The following is an 18339-nucleotide window of genomic DNA, read 5'->3' as shown; positions in this document are numbered from 1 at the left end:
CAGTGGTGGGGCAGATGTGCAGGGAGGTACAGTGGTGGGGCAGATGTGCAGGGAGGTACAGTGGTGGGAGGGATGAGAAGGGGGTCCAGCGGTGGGACAGAAAAGCAGGGGGGTACAGTGATGGAACAGGTGAGCGGATGGGGGTTTAGTGTTGGGCCAGATGAGAAGTTGGTTACAGTGGTGGGACAGATGAGTGGAGGGGGGGTTTAGTGTTGGGCCAGACGAGAAGGGGGTTACAGTGGTGGGAAAGATGAGCAGGGGGTTCAGCGGTGGGACACAAGAGCAGGGGGGTACAGCGGTGGGGCAAATATGAAAGAATGTGCAGGGGGGGGCAGAGGAGAAAGGAGGTACATCGGTGGAACACATGAGCAGGGGGTTACAGTGGTGGGGAGGAATTTGCAGGGGGGCAGTGATCTGAGGTGTGAAGGTGCATAAATTGGGGCTGATCTGAAGTGTGGAGTTGCAGGAATTGGGGCTGATCTGAGGCGTGAGAATGCAGGATGTTAATTTCTCACTACTACTCAAGTAGTTTACAGCATTTACTTTATAAAAAATCCTTTTTGTGATTGAGAGTGTGAAGTTGACATTTTTTTGTTATAAAATCGGCATGTTCAAATTCTTTGAAAACATTTTTCTGAGCTCAAAAGGATGCCTACTCCTGGTTTAAACTAACCATGTTGTTCCAAAAGTCAGTCCACCAAAATATGATTTTTTTTTAGGTTTGTAGGCCAGGGGGTTGAAACATCCAGCAGCTTCTAATTTACCTTGACAGCTCCTAACTCCTAAGCTGTCATAGCGTCTCTCTAGGGATTTTTATTAATTTACATTGCTGCAGGAAGAATAAGAATGTCTGTGCTGCAAGAAGAAGGTTGAGACTTTATCACAAGATTTGACAGAGCTGGGAACTAAGGTGGTAGGCTCAAGCATCCCAAAGATATTTGAGATGCGAATAGTTTCACAGCAGTAGTGTTCATCCATAAAAAAATAGCAGTTTTAGATGAACTGACACTTTTCTTTTTCACACCTAAATTCGTTTTTCACTGTTAGTATCGGACTAATCTTTTCATATCTTATAATCTATTTATCCCTTAAAGAGTTTTTTTAGAATTACCCTTAGTGTCATGCTAAACAAACATGCTGTAGAGATCTCCTAAGGTATTAGTGTGGAAACCACAATCTGATATCACATCTGCAAAATGCTTTTGCTTGCAAAACCTTACAATACTTCTCTGAAGCAGTGAACTAGAACTGTTCCTTCCATCCATTTCATGAATGATCTGTCACAGTGTTTAGAGAGAAAGTCTGATGGAGCATTTGCATTACTGCCCAAATGAAGAGCATGTTAAGGTCCATTTTGTCATTGCAGCGTGCTGACTGTAGAAATCACATTATGCACCAGCAACTTACTATCTCTCCCTCTTTTTTTATTCTTCCATGCACAGTCATTGTCCGGGAACGAGGTAGGTGATGCTTCTTTCTTCAGATAAATGCATCCCTAATTACATTTTATTCTCGCCATTTGTTACAGTCTACATGTCATGCTGAGGGCTGCATGCTTCTACTTGATAAACAAGCATATCAACTTTTATCTTATCAGCATAAGCCCTCTGACATTAATTAATTATCTGCTTATCACTAATATTCAGCTCTTACCTTCCTCTGGTTTAGTTTCACATATGTTTTTTGTGTTGTCAAGTACATGTTTCTCCTCTCTGATGCTGTAATTGCACAGTATCTGTTACTTTTATTAAAATTTAACTTACAGATATTTACTGTAGATACCTGCACTTATTTATTTGTATAATTACTGTAGATACCTGACTCAGCATACCATCACAAAATATCTGTTGAACGCTAGCAATAAAAGAAAAATTTATATTACTAACTCCATTTCTGCAAAATGCATTGATTGTCTGTTGGAGAGTTTCACCAAACCTCTTAAGATTTTACGTTTGGTTTCTATTCCCACAACTCCTTCTCATGGATAGGTCATGTGATAGTGGCAAATGCAATGCCTTGCTCTATTGCTGTTATCACTATTGAACTCATCCCATGGACTGATCGCTTGACAGTAATTCTTACCCTTTATTACTCACATTATAGATTACATTTCCCCAAATTGCAGTCTAGATATTTCTGCTCTTGCACTTTGATACACTCATAAGGCAATGCTGGGATGCCACTGCATTCAAGTGGCATGTTCCCTTACGAAGCAATGCATTGCCAACCTTCAACTTTTTGAGTGTGAATTTCATGAAAAGGCATCTGGATTTTAACAAAACCTCTCCAGATGCCACAAAATCGCACTCAATAAAGCTAGATGTGACCTTAATTGCCTTCTGCTGGTTGCTTAGGCTGATGAAACTCTCTTTTTAAACTAAAGGCAAACAACACTCCTTTGGTGTCATGATTGTAGAAATCCCCACAGAAACCCTTTTGTCTGCAAATTGGGAAGAATGCCTATACAAGTAATCTCTCAAAAAGAGTCCAACTACTTCATCACCACCTTTCGAAATTGTATGTCCCTACAGATGCCTTTTTAGCAGCCTTTTGCTCTAGCCCTGAAATTGAATTTGACAATAAAATCTGTAAAATTACATAAAAGACCTGACCCCAACGGCTTTACAGCCACTGAACTACAAAAGCTACTCTGGCTTTCTGTCTCCTTTGTTACAGAATGTTTTCAACTACTTTCAGGACTGACAGTTCTTCCATCTAGACTCCCTTATGGCTGCAATTCCTATGACTCCTAAACCCAACATTGATGATTCTAATTTATCAAATTTCTGACCCATTTTATTGTTAAGCATTGATAAAAAAAACTCTTTACCAAAACCCTGGCTGCAAGGTTAAATTGAGAGGTAGGGGGCCTTATTCATAAAGATCAAGTGGGCTACTTGCCATCTAGGAAAGTTAGTGATAACATTCGCAAAATAGCTCTGTTAATAGAGTCCTCTAGGAAAAGGAATATCCCACTTATGTTACTGTGGCTAGATATTAAAAAAATATATTTGATTCTCTCTTTTGGCCATATATATATATATATATATATATATATATATATATATATATATATATATATATATATATATATATATATATATATATATAAATATATTATATTCTGGGCAAATGGAGATTTTTGATCATGGATTTCCACTCTCTGTAGCATGCCTACAAGCCTGTGTCAGCTATGTTGGTTTTAAGTCCTGGTTCCCAATCCTTGTAGCAGTGTAGCAGGTAGGATTTCTCACTGTCCCCACTTTGATTAGCCTTGGTGATAAAACCTTTGACCCATCGAGTTAGATCATCCCAGGATATCTCTGAAGTAAGGATCAATTCACACGCAGTGAGGTGACCATCATTTTTCTGAAAAGAAGAATGCCAGTCACTATTAGGACACTCAAAAAACAATTTTTTCTAGGCATCCTATTCACACTGCAATGCAGCTTGAAGCTATGTTGCAGCAATCAGGCAGAATTAAATGTCACTGTACAGCAGTGCAATGCATCACGCTGATGTACAGTGACATGAATGAACTGTCACTTTTGTGCACTTCAAATACAGTTTACTCACGCACCACCCACTACCCCTGGCTCACTGCAGCTGTCCGTTTAATGTGAACAGGCCCTAATAGTGGCTGAGTGTCAACGTAAATAAAGCTTATTTGCAGACAATATTTTTCTCACAGTCACCAATCCTCTGATATTTTTGCCTGCATAAACCCCATTTAGAGTTCAGTGCCATTTATGTTCCGTTTACATGTTTACCCAATGAAGTTCAAAGCCCTTAATTTTTCCCTTCTAACTTTTTTGCTTCAAACTCTACAGTGTACTTTTCTGTACCAGTGAGAAACATTGAAACTTCCTTAAGGGCTGTACACACGGGCCAAATATCGGACAGCATCAACTGGCTCAATAAAAACCGCCCCAATATTCGGCCCCCGTGTGTATGGCAACTGGTCCAACAGAAGGTGGATGTTCAGCTGGCTTCTGTCAAAAGGGCATGACCAAAAAAGGTCTACCGATCGGCAACCAATCAGCACTCTCAGCCAATGGCACCAGTGTGTTCTTTCAGGGGGAAGTCCCCCTGTCAGAACACAAAAGCTCAGCAAGGGAGATCGCTGTACTAACATCAGATTGTTAGTAGGGTGGCTTCAGCTCTTCAGTTTTTTTTTTCATTTAGCCCGCTGGGTTGAACAAAAAATAAAATGGATAGTGTGTACCAGGCTTTACCTAGGCATTAATATCACTAGCTAAAATTCCACACTTTATGAAGCAAACTACTCACCTATCCTTTGCAAAGTTAAGCTGCTGCTCCATACCTGGTCTAATTTCCTGCTCTTCTAGCTAGGGCAAATCACTGTAGTAAAAATTATGTACCTCCCTTAGATATTGTACCAGCTTTGGGTCTTGCCAATCCCTGTTCTGTCTCATATTATGTGCATCCCACAAAACCATATAATGCATTTTATTTGGCAGAATTGAAAGCCAAGACTCTCTAAGCATACCATATCCCAATCCCCAGCCAATGGAGGCCTTAGCATCCTTAATCTCCTATGATATTACCAGACTGCCCAATTGGCCCAACTGACAAAGTACCAAGCCTCTACTGTGACCCCAATCTGGGTTAGCCTGGAGGAGGTCAATTGTGACCCATCATGTATACTTAACCTACTTTGACTTCATCCACAGGACAGGATTTCATTATCGAACCCCATCCACCCGTTACTTCTTGCGGTTATGGGACAACCTTAAATACTCAGGTGGCCTTTTCTCCCTAATTTACCTTTGCTGTCTTTTCTCTGTCTATCCTTTGTGTCCTGACAGGTGCTTTTAAGCTTAAGCCCCTGTTCACATCAGAGCGATTTGACAGGTCAAATCACATGTAGCCTATTGCCGTCAATATGAGCGTTCCAATCGGTGTGATGCCGACTTTGCGGCACTGCACCGATTTCCAAAAGTAGTTCCTGCACTGCTTTTGGCGACTTCGGGGGCGATTTCAATAGACATCTGTGCATGAACCCGCACAGATGTATTTCAAGTCACCCCCGAAGTCGTACTGAAATGCGGCTTCGAATTGTGCAAGTTAAGATGAATTTGCATGATTTAGAAGCCCTGTTCAGTGTGAACAAGGTCTTAAATCAAGTGAGGATTAACTCTCTTTTTACCACCTACTTACACAGAAGGGGATGAAAATGTTCTCCAAGTTGCAAAAAGACTTTGACTTATCCAACTTTCAGTGGCAGGTAAAACGTTGTTTCCTCCACTGCCCCTAAATCAAGTGATAATTAAACTCTCACCCCTTTTGTTATCACCGTATAACTGTATGCATAGCTGGGATTCAGATTATGTTGGAGCATGAATACTGGATCCAAATCGGGGACACAACTAAGTCCTAATAACAAAGTGTCTTAGCTGTAGAAGTTATTAACAAGGTACTATTCAGATAGTACATGGTGCCAAGCCAGTCAGCCCATGCAATTTTAGGCCACCTGTCTAATTGCTTTTATTGCTGCTCAGAACCAGGTATTTTTTTTTTACCATATATGGTGGTCATGTCTTATTGTTCAAAATAATGGACACACGTTTATAGGTATCTTTGTATCCTCTCCTAAAGGTCACTACCCATGAAACCAAGTGACACACTTTTAAATTTAAAACATAACATGATTTCTGAGTATCAATTTGCACTTATAAACTGTGTTTTGATAGCCACAAAACAGACAAGTACTAAGGCATAGCTTTCTGACTCTCTGTTTGTGTCTTAGGTTACAGCCAAGTTATATTGGACATTACATAAAAAACAGCACAGGGGACATTACTTACAGTCAGTAGGATGTGTCCTTTGTGCTGCTGTATCTTATATTAGCAGAAATGATCCTCCATTGATCCCTCCCTACTCTCCTCATCATAATCTTCTGGTCCGGTGAGAGTTAATATTGCTGATAGAGTTGTGGCAGGGACTTGTCAAGAGTGCCCGACTATGCCTGTCCTTTCCACCCAGTTCCTCCATTAATTAGAGGTTATAATTTAGATTCTATGAATGAAACAGGATCTATGATTGGAGCGAGTGGACCTTTCCTCTCATCCTACTTTCATATGTAGCACCCTCTACCATAGGTAGGTGCTAGCATAGGATTTTTTGCTAGGGAAACTGTCAGTACAGGTAAATTTAAGCAGGACTATGCTGTAAGCTAGGCCTGTTTGTTTTGATCTGGGGGCAGGGAGTGGTTAGTGTAGCAGTGGGTGTGACCACCTGTACTTTAGTTCTGAGGAGCCTCCCCTGCTTTCAGTGAGAATGTTCTGGAAGAGGGACAGGGCCTAGAACTGGAGTGGCAGGCAGCTCATGTAAGGAGCCCTGACCAATCCCCAGCTGGAATTGGCAGGGGGCAGGCCTCCCATATAAGCTGAGGTAACAGGCCACTGGGGGGGAGTTGTCAGCCAGGAGAAGTGGATAATGGACTACTGGGCAGCAGCAGGAGGGCACCCCCATCTGGGGGGGGGGGGGTGCGCCGATCACAGGAGGAGGCCCAGGAGAGCTGTGAGGGAGATTCACCCTTACACGGTCATGGGTGAAGTCCTCATCATTACATGGTCATTGATGAGGAGTTCCTGGAGCAGAGGGGCAGGAGGAGCTGTCGGAACATACGGTCCAGTTAAGTTCTCCATCATGGACTTGGGGCAGAGAAAGGTCGGTGAGTGTACCACAGTGGAGGGCTGGATGTGGAGACATGCCAGGAAGTCTGTGAGGGAACTTCGTCCTTACACAGTCATGGATGAAGTCCTCATCATTACACGGTCATTGATGAGGAGTCCTGGATCAGAAGAGAGACTGTGGGGTATAGTGACAAATCGATGCGCCCCGAGGGCGCAGGATTTGCACGCTGGGCTAGCTGGGAACAGTAGTCCACCTTTCAGTGCATGCTATTAAACTACTAGGCCTCTGGGGAACGGTACTGCAGGCCTCTGGCCTAGTAGCAATAACCAATCAGAGTCAGCATTAGAGACTATTCAGAGTGGGTTCTTTTGCATATAGAAGAGAATGTGACAAGAAACATAATGTGCTACAGAATAAGTTTGTGCAGGAGGGAAGGATTCCTGGGAGCAATAGTCTGCAGAAGTTACGCAGAGGAGGAGCAATAATCTGCATGGTGATGCAGGGAAGAGACTGTAGATGTTATACATGTGCATCATTTCTTCAAAGCTCAATCGAAGTTCTAAATTATTAATATGATGGCAAAGTAATTTGATCCATGGGCATCCCATATACCCTTTTTCTCCCAACAAAGTTATACCCCCCAATAAACTAAAACAAAACAAAGCAAATGACTGTTCCTTGTCTCAAAGGTGATATATGGAGGTCTGGCAGCAGGGTGATATGGTGGATGTTTAGTTACTAGTGGCAACACACCGCTACACATAGATCCTGTTTCATTCATAGAAGCTGTAGTATAGTTACTATGAATGGAAGAGTTGTGCGGAAAAGGTGGACATAGTCAAGTACTCTTGATGAGTGCCTGTCACAACTGCATCAGCTTTATGAATTCCTGCCACCCTGGAAGATTACAGCAATAGTGGAGGGGGGGGGGTGTATTGATGGAGAAGGATTTGAACAGTGAACAGTGAAACTACAGGACAGTATTCCTAAGTTTCACAAAGTATGGGAACCATGGGTCCGGTGTTTCCTACCAACTAGCTTTTTTTGTTGCCTATGTGATCTTTAATACACTTGTACGGCCTGATTATTACATACAGCTAGCAGGACAACTCTCCGGCCAATACCCCCGCCATTTCTACTTTTCCCAACCCTTTCCTACCCCTTTCCCTCCCTCCAAGACCAATGCTGTTCTCTCTCCCCTCTTCACTTCTTTTTTCTCTTTTACTATGGGTTGTGTTGTACATTAATCGAGAAAATCTATGCTGTTTTACCCAGCTGTTTACTCACCAAACTATACTTATATTGTAGCGCAATGACAAATTAAAATAGAGATTAAAGTCCTTGAAATATAAAATTATGTCAATATTCTTGATGGAACAAACACCGGTCTGATCTTTACAGGCACCAATGATATTAAAACCAATAGGAAAATGCGCTTACCGGACATGATGGACCTCTATATTATAAGAGGTCAAATGAGCCTGGTTCTCAATGAATTGATAACAGCTTGGATCGCTTGGATCGCTTGGACACCACCAACATCCGCCAGTAATCTCATAAAGTTGGAACAGTGAATCAAATCACTTTGGTAATCCTCAGTGCGGTGTATAGTACGGTTCCCCAAAAATATAAAAAAGTGTACACTGTTTATGAGTTTAATTAAAGGTTTCCAAAGTCAAGTAATAAAGGGCAGCGCTACAGCGCAATTAAAAATACACAGCAGTGCAGAGCAATATATGATCCAGTTGGAACTCAGACTGTTCGCGTCCGAACAGTTGAGAAGGCTGCGGGTGACGTCACAGGTAAACTCTGCCCCGTACGCGGCGCTACATCCACTGGACTTCGTCAGCGAGGGTGGAGTTTGTGAGTCACCCTCGCTACTAAAATAGCCGCCGCTTGTCACTGGGGAGTGTCGGGTTCCCGGAGACGGAACCCGTTCAACATATGCAGCTACCGCTATATGTAGACACCAGCCCCGGACCTGGCGGAGACCCATAAAAAGCTAAAATAAAAAAGGGGGAATAAAGGACTACATAGCCTCATATATAAGGAACATTACCACTAGATAACCACTAGATAACAGTCCAAAAACCTCTGTTACCCAGTGCAAAACTACCTTTCTAAAAAAAAATTTTATATATTAAAATTATACACAATACCTGTGTGCACCCGCAGCATTCTCTTACAATAAGTATAATCAAATATACTGAGTATAAAAATATATATAAAACATTCATGATATAACACAAACAATAATCTTTAATATATAGAGCATATATTCATAAATTAGATATGCATGGTTAAAACCCCAAAAATGACTGTTTATTTATCTGAGATAAAACAGTTGAGGTCGAACTCAACATTCAATCCGCTTGGAACAGCTACCCGTGTCTCATGTATCCATAGGGATTCTCTCTGACTTAGCTGCCTAATAAAATTGTCACCTCTCCAGTGTCTTGTCACTTTCTCTATCCCCCAAAATTGGAGTTTTTTTGGGGTCTCTATTGTGGCATAACCTGAAATGTTTAGACACATAATGTGTCTTGAGGCCTTTTTTAATATTATTTGCATGCTCCCCAATGCGGACTCCCATAGGTCTGGAGGTTCTACCAATATACTGGAGACCGCATTTACACTGGAGCATGTAAACTACCCCCACGGTATCACAGGTGATTAAATTCCTAATTTGATACGTTTTATCAGTAGCAGTAGCTTTAAATTCTTTCCTTCTTTTAAGATTGATTGCATTGCTTACAAGCTGGACATTTTCCACAGGAATAGAAACCAGACATAAAATTGAAAATTCTATTTTCCCTGATCACAGGAGGGTCGACCACCCCAGGGGCTATAATGTCCCTTAAGGTAGGCGGTCTCCTATAAACAAATCTAGGGCGAGCTGGGAGAGTGGGACCCAAAACATTATCCTTTTTTAAAATGTCCCAGTGTTTAAGAATTATTTTTTCAACCTTTTTGTATTGAATATTGTAATCCAAAATGATCCTGTATTGAGGCGCACCTTGGTCAATACTTTTACTTTTTTTAGAATCTGCTATCAAAGTTGATCGGTCAATGGTGCCCACCTTAGTCAGTTCCTCTGATATGTGTGTCTGAGTGTAACCTTTCTGTACAAACGTCTCAGCCATGACGTTGGCTTGCGAGAAGAAGTCACTATCGAGAAAACAATTACGCCGAAGGCGAATGAATTGTCCTCTGGGTATGTTGAGCAACCATGAATTATGGTGACAACTGTCCAAGGGAATGTAACCATTCCGATCTGTTGGTTTACAGTAATTCCTGGTTCTATACCCACCATCATATTTAAAAATTTCCAAGTCAAGGAAGGCTATGCAGGAAGCATCAGAATTCCAGGACAGACGTATTTTTTTGGTATTACCATTAAGCCTAGACAAGAATAACTGGAGGCTGATGAGATCGCCCTCCCATATCATGAATAGGTCATCGATATATCTTTGGTAGCAGACCAGTTGTGCCGGTCTGCTACCAAAGACACACTCCTCCTCCCAGTGTGCCATGAAAATGTTTGCGACACTCGGCGCGAAACGAGCGCCCATGGCAACACCGAGAGTTTGTAAGAAGAATTTGCCTCCATACCAAAAATAATTTTTGGCAAGGCAAAACTCTAATGATTTCAGAATAAAAGACTGCAGCTGGGAAGGGAGATCCGATTTGCCTAAAGCCCATTGTACAGATAATCATATACAATGAACCAACACCAGCTGTCACCAAAAGGCTATTGTTCCTAAGTGGCAGATTTTCAACTATTTGGATGGTATGTTTAGTATCCTTCAAAAAGGCCATAGTGGTAGATACTAAGGGTTTCAAAAAATATTCAATGTATTGCCCCAAACGCGCAGAGACCGAGTCTATGCCGTTAACTATTGGTCTTCCTGGAGGTGCCTGGAGGTCTTTATGAATCTTAGGTTAAAAGTATATGATCGGTCTCCTACAGGCACTGGGGACCAAGTAAGAGGCTTCCTTCTTGTTCAATACACCACTCATTTTACCTGAGGTGACTAAAACTTCCAATTCATCCCTAAATTGATTAACCGGATCTTTACCTAATACTTGGTAAGTTTTCCTATCAGCCAACAACCTGTCCATTTCCCCTGAGTAATAGGACTTACTCATGATAACTAATCCACCCCCCTTATCAGCAGGTCGAATGACCACATCTTTGTTCTTTTCTAATGTACTGATACCTTTTTTCAGGAAGGCAGGATCTCCTATTTTCCTCACTTTCATGTCCTCTAGATCACTAGCTACCATACTTTTAAAGACCTCTACGTGTCTATGGTCATTCTTAGGAGGGTTGAACACCGACTTGTTGGCTAAATTGGAATGCGTACCTAAACAGAAAGGAAAAAATAGTTTAATATCATTGATTTTGTTCACCTATCTATCAGCTGCAATTATGGAAGTTTTCTAACACTCCCTCTGTTAATCCTCCAGATGACCTTACCACCAGCTTTAGGAAGCTTGGACATCTTTCGAACATTATATTAAAAACAAATTGGTACCTAGGAGACTGAGGTGGGATCTCCCCCTAAATGATGGACTCATCGATGAGGAGTCCATATTAGAATGGCACCAGTTCTTTAATAGTAAGCCCTCATGCACACAGGCTGTTAAAAAAACGTTATGAAAACGCCAGTATCTTTGCAGTGATTTTTTTTACCTTTTTTCAGCTTTTTTCAGCATTTTTGCAATAGCGTTTTTTAGCGTTTTTTAGCGTTTTTGAGCATTTTTCCGTATTAGCGTTTTTGAGCGTTTTTTTTTTTTTCAAATTTTTTTTTTCAATGGATCAAAAACGCTAAAAAACGTTGGTGAATGACGTTTTTGAGCGTTTTTGAGCGTTAGAGCGTTTTTACAGCTGAAAAACGTCTTTCAGAACCCACTGGTCCTGGGTTTTTTTTACAGCTTAAAAACGCCTATGCCACTTGCAGCTCAAAAACGCCTAGGTGGGCATGAAGCCATAGACTAACATAGACAGGCCTTTTTAAGCTGCAAAAAAAGCTCAAAAAAGCAGCTGTAAAAACGTCCGTGTGCATGAGGACTAAAGGTCAGGAACTGATTGAATTTCTCCTGACTAGAAAAAAGAAAATGTTACTGTAGATCAACAAATCACAGAGTTAAAGAGTTCATTAGAAGTGGTACATAATTCTTCTGAATTCTCTAGATTATCAGGAGAATTAAAAACAAAATGATTAAGTGGGATAAGGATGCACAAGAGAAAAAAAGAAATAAGTTCATTAGGGACTCTAAAGATTTCTCCAGTGGAGAAGTTTTTAAATGGCAATCTAAATTGCCAATATCTGAATCTGCCTCTACTATTCCTATCCAGCCTACTTCTAATATACTTCCATCGGGTGCCCCGAGATCTTCCTCTCAACCTCCCCATTCTTACGGGTATCCTTCTCCGGGTGGAGATCCAAGGAGACAAACTAGTGGGAATCGAGGGAGAGGAAACTCTTCCAGGAGAGGTGGTGACAGGGCATCTCACCATTAACAATTACCCTCCTATGCCCCAGGACATAGAGGGGATAATTGGAGACCACCACGTCCCCCCAGGGGACGGGGTTCCAATAATTCTGGCAATAGAGGTCACCATCCATATTCTGACCAATATCCTCAGAGTAGTCAATATGATTATAGTCACGTAAGAACCCCTATTGCTTTAAACAACAGATATGCCCCTCTATCCCAAGAGGACAGTTATTACCAGAATCATTTTTTAGGGAACCCCCAGCCCCAATGGCCAGATCCAGGGGACTACACCCCAACAGGAAACAGACAAGGGGGAAAACGAAGACAAAGAGAGGGAGAAGAGCCAGACGCAAAACAAAAAAGACAAAAGTCCCATTAGGCACGGGCATTTTCAATATCAGTGGCGTAGATCTGTCGGAGGACGAATTGAGGGTCTTAGATAAGGGCCTCAAATTCGCCCCAGTTCATAATCTTAGCAAGTTTCAAACATATATTAGTTTGCAAAAGTTTGTAAGGACTTTAAATATCAAAAGATATTTTCTTTCCAAACCAGGAGAAAGAGTGGCTTCTGCAGCCTGTTTAGGTACGCATTCCAATTTAGCCAACAAGTAGGTGTTCAACCCTCCTAAGAATGGCCATAGATATGTAGAGGTCTTTAAAAGTATGGTAGCTAGTGATCTAGAGGACATGAAAGTGAGGAAAATTCCTGAAAAAAGGTATCAGTACATTAGAAAAGAACAAAGATGTGGTCATTCGACCTGCTGATAAGGGGGGTGGATTAGTTATCATGAGTAAGTCCTATTACTCAGGGGAAATGGACAGGTTGTTGGCTGATAGGAAAACTTACCAAGTATTAGGTAAAGATCCGGTTAATCAATTTAGGGATGAATTGGAAGTTTTAGTCACCTCAGGTAAAATGAGTGGTGTATTGAACAAGAAGGAAGCCTCTTACTTGGTCCCCAGTGCCTGTAGGAGACCGATCATATACTTTTTACCTAAGATTCATAAAGACCTCCAGGCACCTCCAGGAAGACCAATAGTTAACGGCATAGACTCGGTCTCTGCGCGTTTGGGGCAATACATTGATTATTTTTTGAAACCCTTAGTATCTACCACTATGGCTCTTTTGAGGGATACTAAACGTATCATCCAAATAGTTGAAAATCTGCCACGTAGGAACAATAGCTTTTTAGTGACAGCTGATGTCGGTTCATTGTATACGATTATTGGACACCATGATGCGGTCCAATCTGTACAATGGGCTTTAGGCAAATCGAATTTCCCTTCCCAGCTGCAGTCTTTTATTCTGAAATCATTAGAGTTTTGCCTTGCCAGAAATTATTTTTGGTATGGAGGCAAATTCTTCTTACAAACTCTCGGTGTTGCCATGGGAGCTCGTTTCGCGCCGAGTGTCGCAAACATTTTCATGGCACACTGGGAGGAGGAGTGTGTCTTTGGTAGCAGACCGGCACAACTGGTCTGCTACCAAAGATATATTGATGACCTATTCATGATATGGGAGGGCGATCTCATCAGCCTCCAGTTATTCTTGTCTAGGCTTAATGGTAATACCAAAAATATACGTCTGTCCTGGAATTCTGATGCTTCCTGCATAGCCTTCCTTGACTTGGAAATTTTTAAATATGATGGTGGGTATAGAACCAGGAATTACTGTAAACCAACAGATCGGAATAGTTACATTCCCTTGGACAGTTGTCACCATAATTCATGTTTGCTCAACATACCCAGAGGACAATTCATTTGCCTTCGGTGTAATTGTTTTCTCGATAGTGACTTCTTCTCGCAAGCCAACGTCATGGCTGAGAAGTTTGTACAGAAAAGTTACACTCAGACACACATATCAGAGGAACTGGCTAAGGTGGACACCATTGACCGATCAACTTTGATAGCAGATTCTAAAAAAAGTAAAAGTATTGACCAAGTTGCGCCTCAATACAGGATCATTTTGGATTACAATATTCAATACAAAAAGGTTGAAAAAATAATTCTTAAACACTGGGACATTTTAAAAAAGGATAATGTTTTGGGTCCCACTCTCCCAGCTCGCCCTAGATTTGTTTATAGGAGACTGCCTACCTTAAGGGACATTATAGCCCATGGGGTGGTGGACCCTCCTGTGATCAGGGAAAATAGAATTTTCAATTTTATGTCTGTTTTCTATTCCTGTTGAAAATGTCCAGCTTGTAAGCAATGCAAATTCAATCTTAAAAGAAGGAAAGAATTTAAAGCTACTGCTACTGATAAAACATATCAAATTAGGAATTTAATCACCTGTGATACTGTGGGGGTAGTTTACATGCTCCAGTGTGAATGCGGTCTCCAGTATGTTGGTAGAACCTCCAGACCTATGGGAGTCTGCATTGGGGAGCATGTAAATAATATTAAAAAAGGCCTCAAGACACATTATGTGTCTAAACATTTCAGGTTATGCCACAATAGAGACCCCAAAAAACTCCAATTTTGAGGGATAGAGAAAGTGACAAGACACTGGAGAGGTGGCAATTTTATTAGGCAGCTAAGTCAGAGAGAATCCCTATGGATACATGAGACACGGGTAGCTGTTCCAAGCGGATTGAATGTTGAGTTCGACCTCAACTGTTTTATCTCAGATAAATAAACAGTCATTTTTGGGGTTTTAACCATGCATATCTAATTTATGAATATATGCTCTATATATTAAAGATTATTGTTTGTGTTATATCACGAATGTTTTATATAGATTTTTATACTCAGTATATTTGATTATACTTATTGTAAGAGAATGCTGCGGGTGCACACTGGTATTGTGTATAATTTTAATATACAAAATTTTTTTTTAGAAAGGTAGAATTGAATGTTTTTTATTTTAATTCCCCCTTTTCTTTAAATGGAATTTTTTGTGACAGATTTAAGTTGCTATTTTGCACTGGGTAACAGAGGTTTTTGGACTGTTATCTAGTGGTAATGTTCCTTATATATGAGGCTATGTAGTCCATTATTCCCCCTTTTTTATTTTAGCTTTTTATGGGTCTCCGCCAGGTCCGGGGCTGGTGTCTCCATATAGCGATAGCTGCATATGTTGAGCGGGTTCCGTCCCCGGGAACCCGACACTCCCCAGTGACAAGCGGCGGCTATTTTAGTAGCGAGGGTGACTCACAAACTCCACTCTCGCTGACGAAGCCCAGTGGACTTAACGCCACGTACGGGGCGGAGTTTGCCTGTGACGTCACCCGCAGCCTTCTCAGCTGTTCGGACGCGAACAGTCTGAGTTCCAACTGGATCATATATTGCTCTGCACTGCTGTGTATTTTTAATTGCGCTGTAGCGCTGCCCTTTATTACTTGACTCTGGAAACCTTTAATTAAACTGATAAACAGTGTACACTTAGAGGTTTTTCCGTTTTTTATATTTTTGGGGAACCATACTATACACTGCACTGAGGATTACCAAAGTGATTTGATTCACTGTTCCAACTTTATGAGATTACTGGCGGATGTTGGTGGTGTCCAAGCGATCCAAGCTGTTATCAATTCATTGAGAACCAGGCTCATTTGACCTCCTATAATTTAGAGGTCCATCATGTCCGGTAAGCGCATTTTCCTATTGGTTTTAATATCATTGGTGCCTGTGAAGATCAGAACGGTGTTTGTTCCATCAAGAATATTGGCATAATTTTATATTTCAAGGACTTTAATCTCTATTTTAATTTGTCATTGCGCTGCACTAATTTTGTATTATTGAATGTATCATTTAGGTCTGGTGAACCCTATAGTGTCCAGCTGGCAACCTACATTTTCTGATTATTTTTGCGCTGATTGCTCATAGTTTAATATACTTATATTGTGCAATAAAGTTCATGTTGAAAATGATGTGCAATAAAGTTCATGTGTCCAAAGAAGTGAATCAACAAATCTGTTTTTCTATTAAAAAAACAAAAACAAATCTGTGAACAAAAACTACCAATGCAATCTTTAATCTTCTGGTGAGCTTGTGGACAACACTTTCAAACGTCACCATACTGTGTATATACAGTATGTGAATCTGTTCACCTCTAAATTGATCTCCATGTCTTCCATTAACTCATACAGATCAGTTTTAGCCCCTTGGACCACATAATTGTGAGAGTAGGCAGGACCTTTCTGCAGTGACCAGAATCTCTTACTGATTGTCAGTAAAACTTTTTGATTATTGTGTCCGTTATGGTCTCATAATCATCCTCCTCATGCTCAGTTGAAAATTCCCTATAGGCCTCCTGGCCTCCTGGCCTCCTGGGCTTTGCCTTTCGGCCCCTGCATTTGACACCAAGTCCATTTTAAAATTATATTAAATTAAGTCTCAGTTTTCTTTATTAAAATAATTAACGTTTCCTACTTAACTGCTCTGTGCAATGATATTGCACAGAGCGGTCCTTTGCCCTTTCTTTTTCTGCCAGCGCTCTCTGCTCCTCCTCTTTTTCAAGTGCCCTCATAGCAAGCTGAGTACTATGGGGGCACTAGTGCAGACTCACTCCTGAGCCAGGCTGTGTATGTCCACACAGACACACACAGCTTGACTCGGCCCTGCCCCAGCTCTCTCCTCACACGATTTAACTGAAAGCAGCAGGAGCCAATTTTTGTACATTAAAGCCAGAAGGAAGTTTGAATTTTTACCAGATTTAAAAAAACAATAGCTGGCTGCAAATAGAACTAGAGTGGTAAATGCTATTACATTTAATAGAAAAAAGCCGTATGCATGTTACAATGCTCTAACAAAAGTGAAGTTAACTTTTAAGTACATAAACTGCAAAGCGATGCAGTCTTCAGATCTATCTAACAAAGTCTAAACTTTTTAAGCATTAATATTTTGTGATTTATTTTTTAAATGTAGTTTGCATGTTTCTATATCTATGATATAACACTGTAATCTGTATAGGTTGTAGCTAAGGGCTCTCTTAGGGTAAGTGTGAGGGCCAATGTCAGCTTTAATGGGTAAATGCAGTATTCTTTTTACATTAGTTTGAGATGCTTGAACGTTTATTTGAAATTCATTGCAGGTGCAGTTGACCTGCAGTTGGCATGCATTAACCTGCGTTTTCATTCCTATGGATTTGTTTGGGGAGCGAAGCAGTTCTGAAGGAAATAAAGGTCTATCGCCACAGGCGACATGAGCAATGGACTCAGAAGCAAGTTTAAGTTGATTTAAACCCATCAATTTAACTGTTTTCCAAAGGAGTTACATTCAAGGCATACATTGAATGAAATGACTAGTGTGCTTATGTCCGCTCTAAACTGAACCATCAAGCAATCAAAAGCCTGGTGTCAAATCTGATCACACGTGCAGCACTATGGCAACTGCAGATCAAACAGAGGCCAAGGTCGCAGCTTATCTTGGCTGTAAAGGACAGGAGGGTTTAATTCTGCTGTATATGCAGCAAGCTTTCAGTTCATTTCAGAGAAAAATGGTTTCTATTTAAACATAGCTGAGATGTGTTTGATATAAATATAAGATGCCTCTGAAATGCTTTTGCATTGACTTCTATAAAAATATATTAGGCAAAAACAATGTGAAGCAACATCTAAAGCAATAATAAATGCAAATGAAGGTTGCTCTACTATATCTAATTTAAAATCCTTCAAGATCCTTCTAAAATGTTCACAAAAAAAGAAACATCCTATATAAATTCACTTTGAAAATCATTAGGCTTAGTCACATACTGTATAAGCAGAAGCTGAGTCTTGTGGTGTAGATACCTGGGCCTCACTTACAATACAGCTAAAACTGATGGTAGCATAACTGAACAAGAAAGATTACTCATGAACACTATGTATTTGCTTAACATGACTTGACTTCATTTGTGTATCCCAGGTGAGAAGGTTTTGCAGAATGATGAGTTCACAAGGGACCTTTTTAGATTCCTGCAACTTCTGTGTGAAGGACACAACAATGGTAAGATATGTGCTAAGATGTTATAATGCGTCTATTCTACCAGAACTGGGCTGATATACAGGCACGAGAGGCACCTACCTTCGGAGTTCAGTGAGGGAAGCACAACTGGGACCTCAGAACTGCAGCTCCTGCAGATTTCATCAGAAAATAAGTTATTTCCTATGTAATCTGCGGGGCATAACTCTTGATTAGAAAGTCAGGTCCCACTGTGTATCAAGGGTGCTAATAGTTGCTCCTGTATGAATATAG

At 40.8% G+C, this 18339-nt stretch overlaps 1 protein-coding gene across 7 annotated transcripts in view; it reads left to right on the top strand.

The window, feature by feature from the left end:
- The window catches only part of RYR3 (ryanodine receptor 3), a 1082755-nt gene that overhangs the window by 857149 nt on the left and 207267 nt on the right, over nt 1-18339 (top strand). For all 7 annotated transcript variants that reach the window (XM_073608696.1, XM_073608694.1, XM_073608691.1 and 4 more), the window contains 2 exons: nt 1443-1460; nt 18010-18090. In XM_073608696.1, the coding sequence (XP_073464797.1) occupies nt 1443-1460; nt 18010-18090 (99 nt within the window). The remainder of the gene's footprint in view (nt 1-1442; nt 1461-18009; nt 18091-18339) is intronic.

This window comes from Aquarana catesbeiana, linkage group LG13, assembly GCF_042186555.1.
Source record: "Aquarana catesbeiana isolate 2022-GZ linkage group LG13, ASM4218655v1, whole genome shotgun sequence".
Classification (NCBI taxonomy): Eukaryota; Metazoa; Chordata; class Amphibia; order Anura; family Ranidae; genus Aquarana; species Aquarana catesbeiana.
Note: the sequence above shows the minus strand (reverse complement) of the source record. Positions and strands in the feature narration are given on the sequence as shown.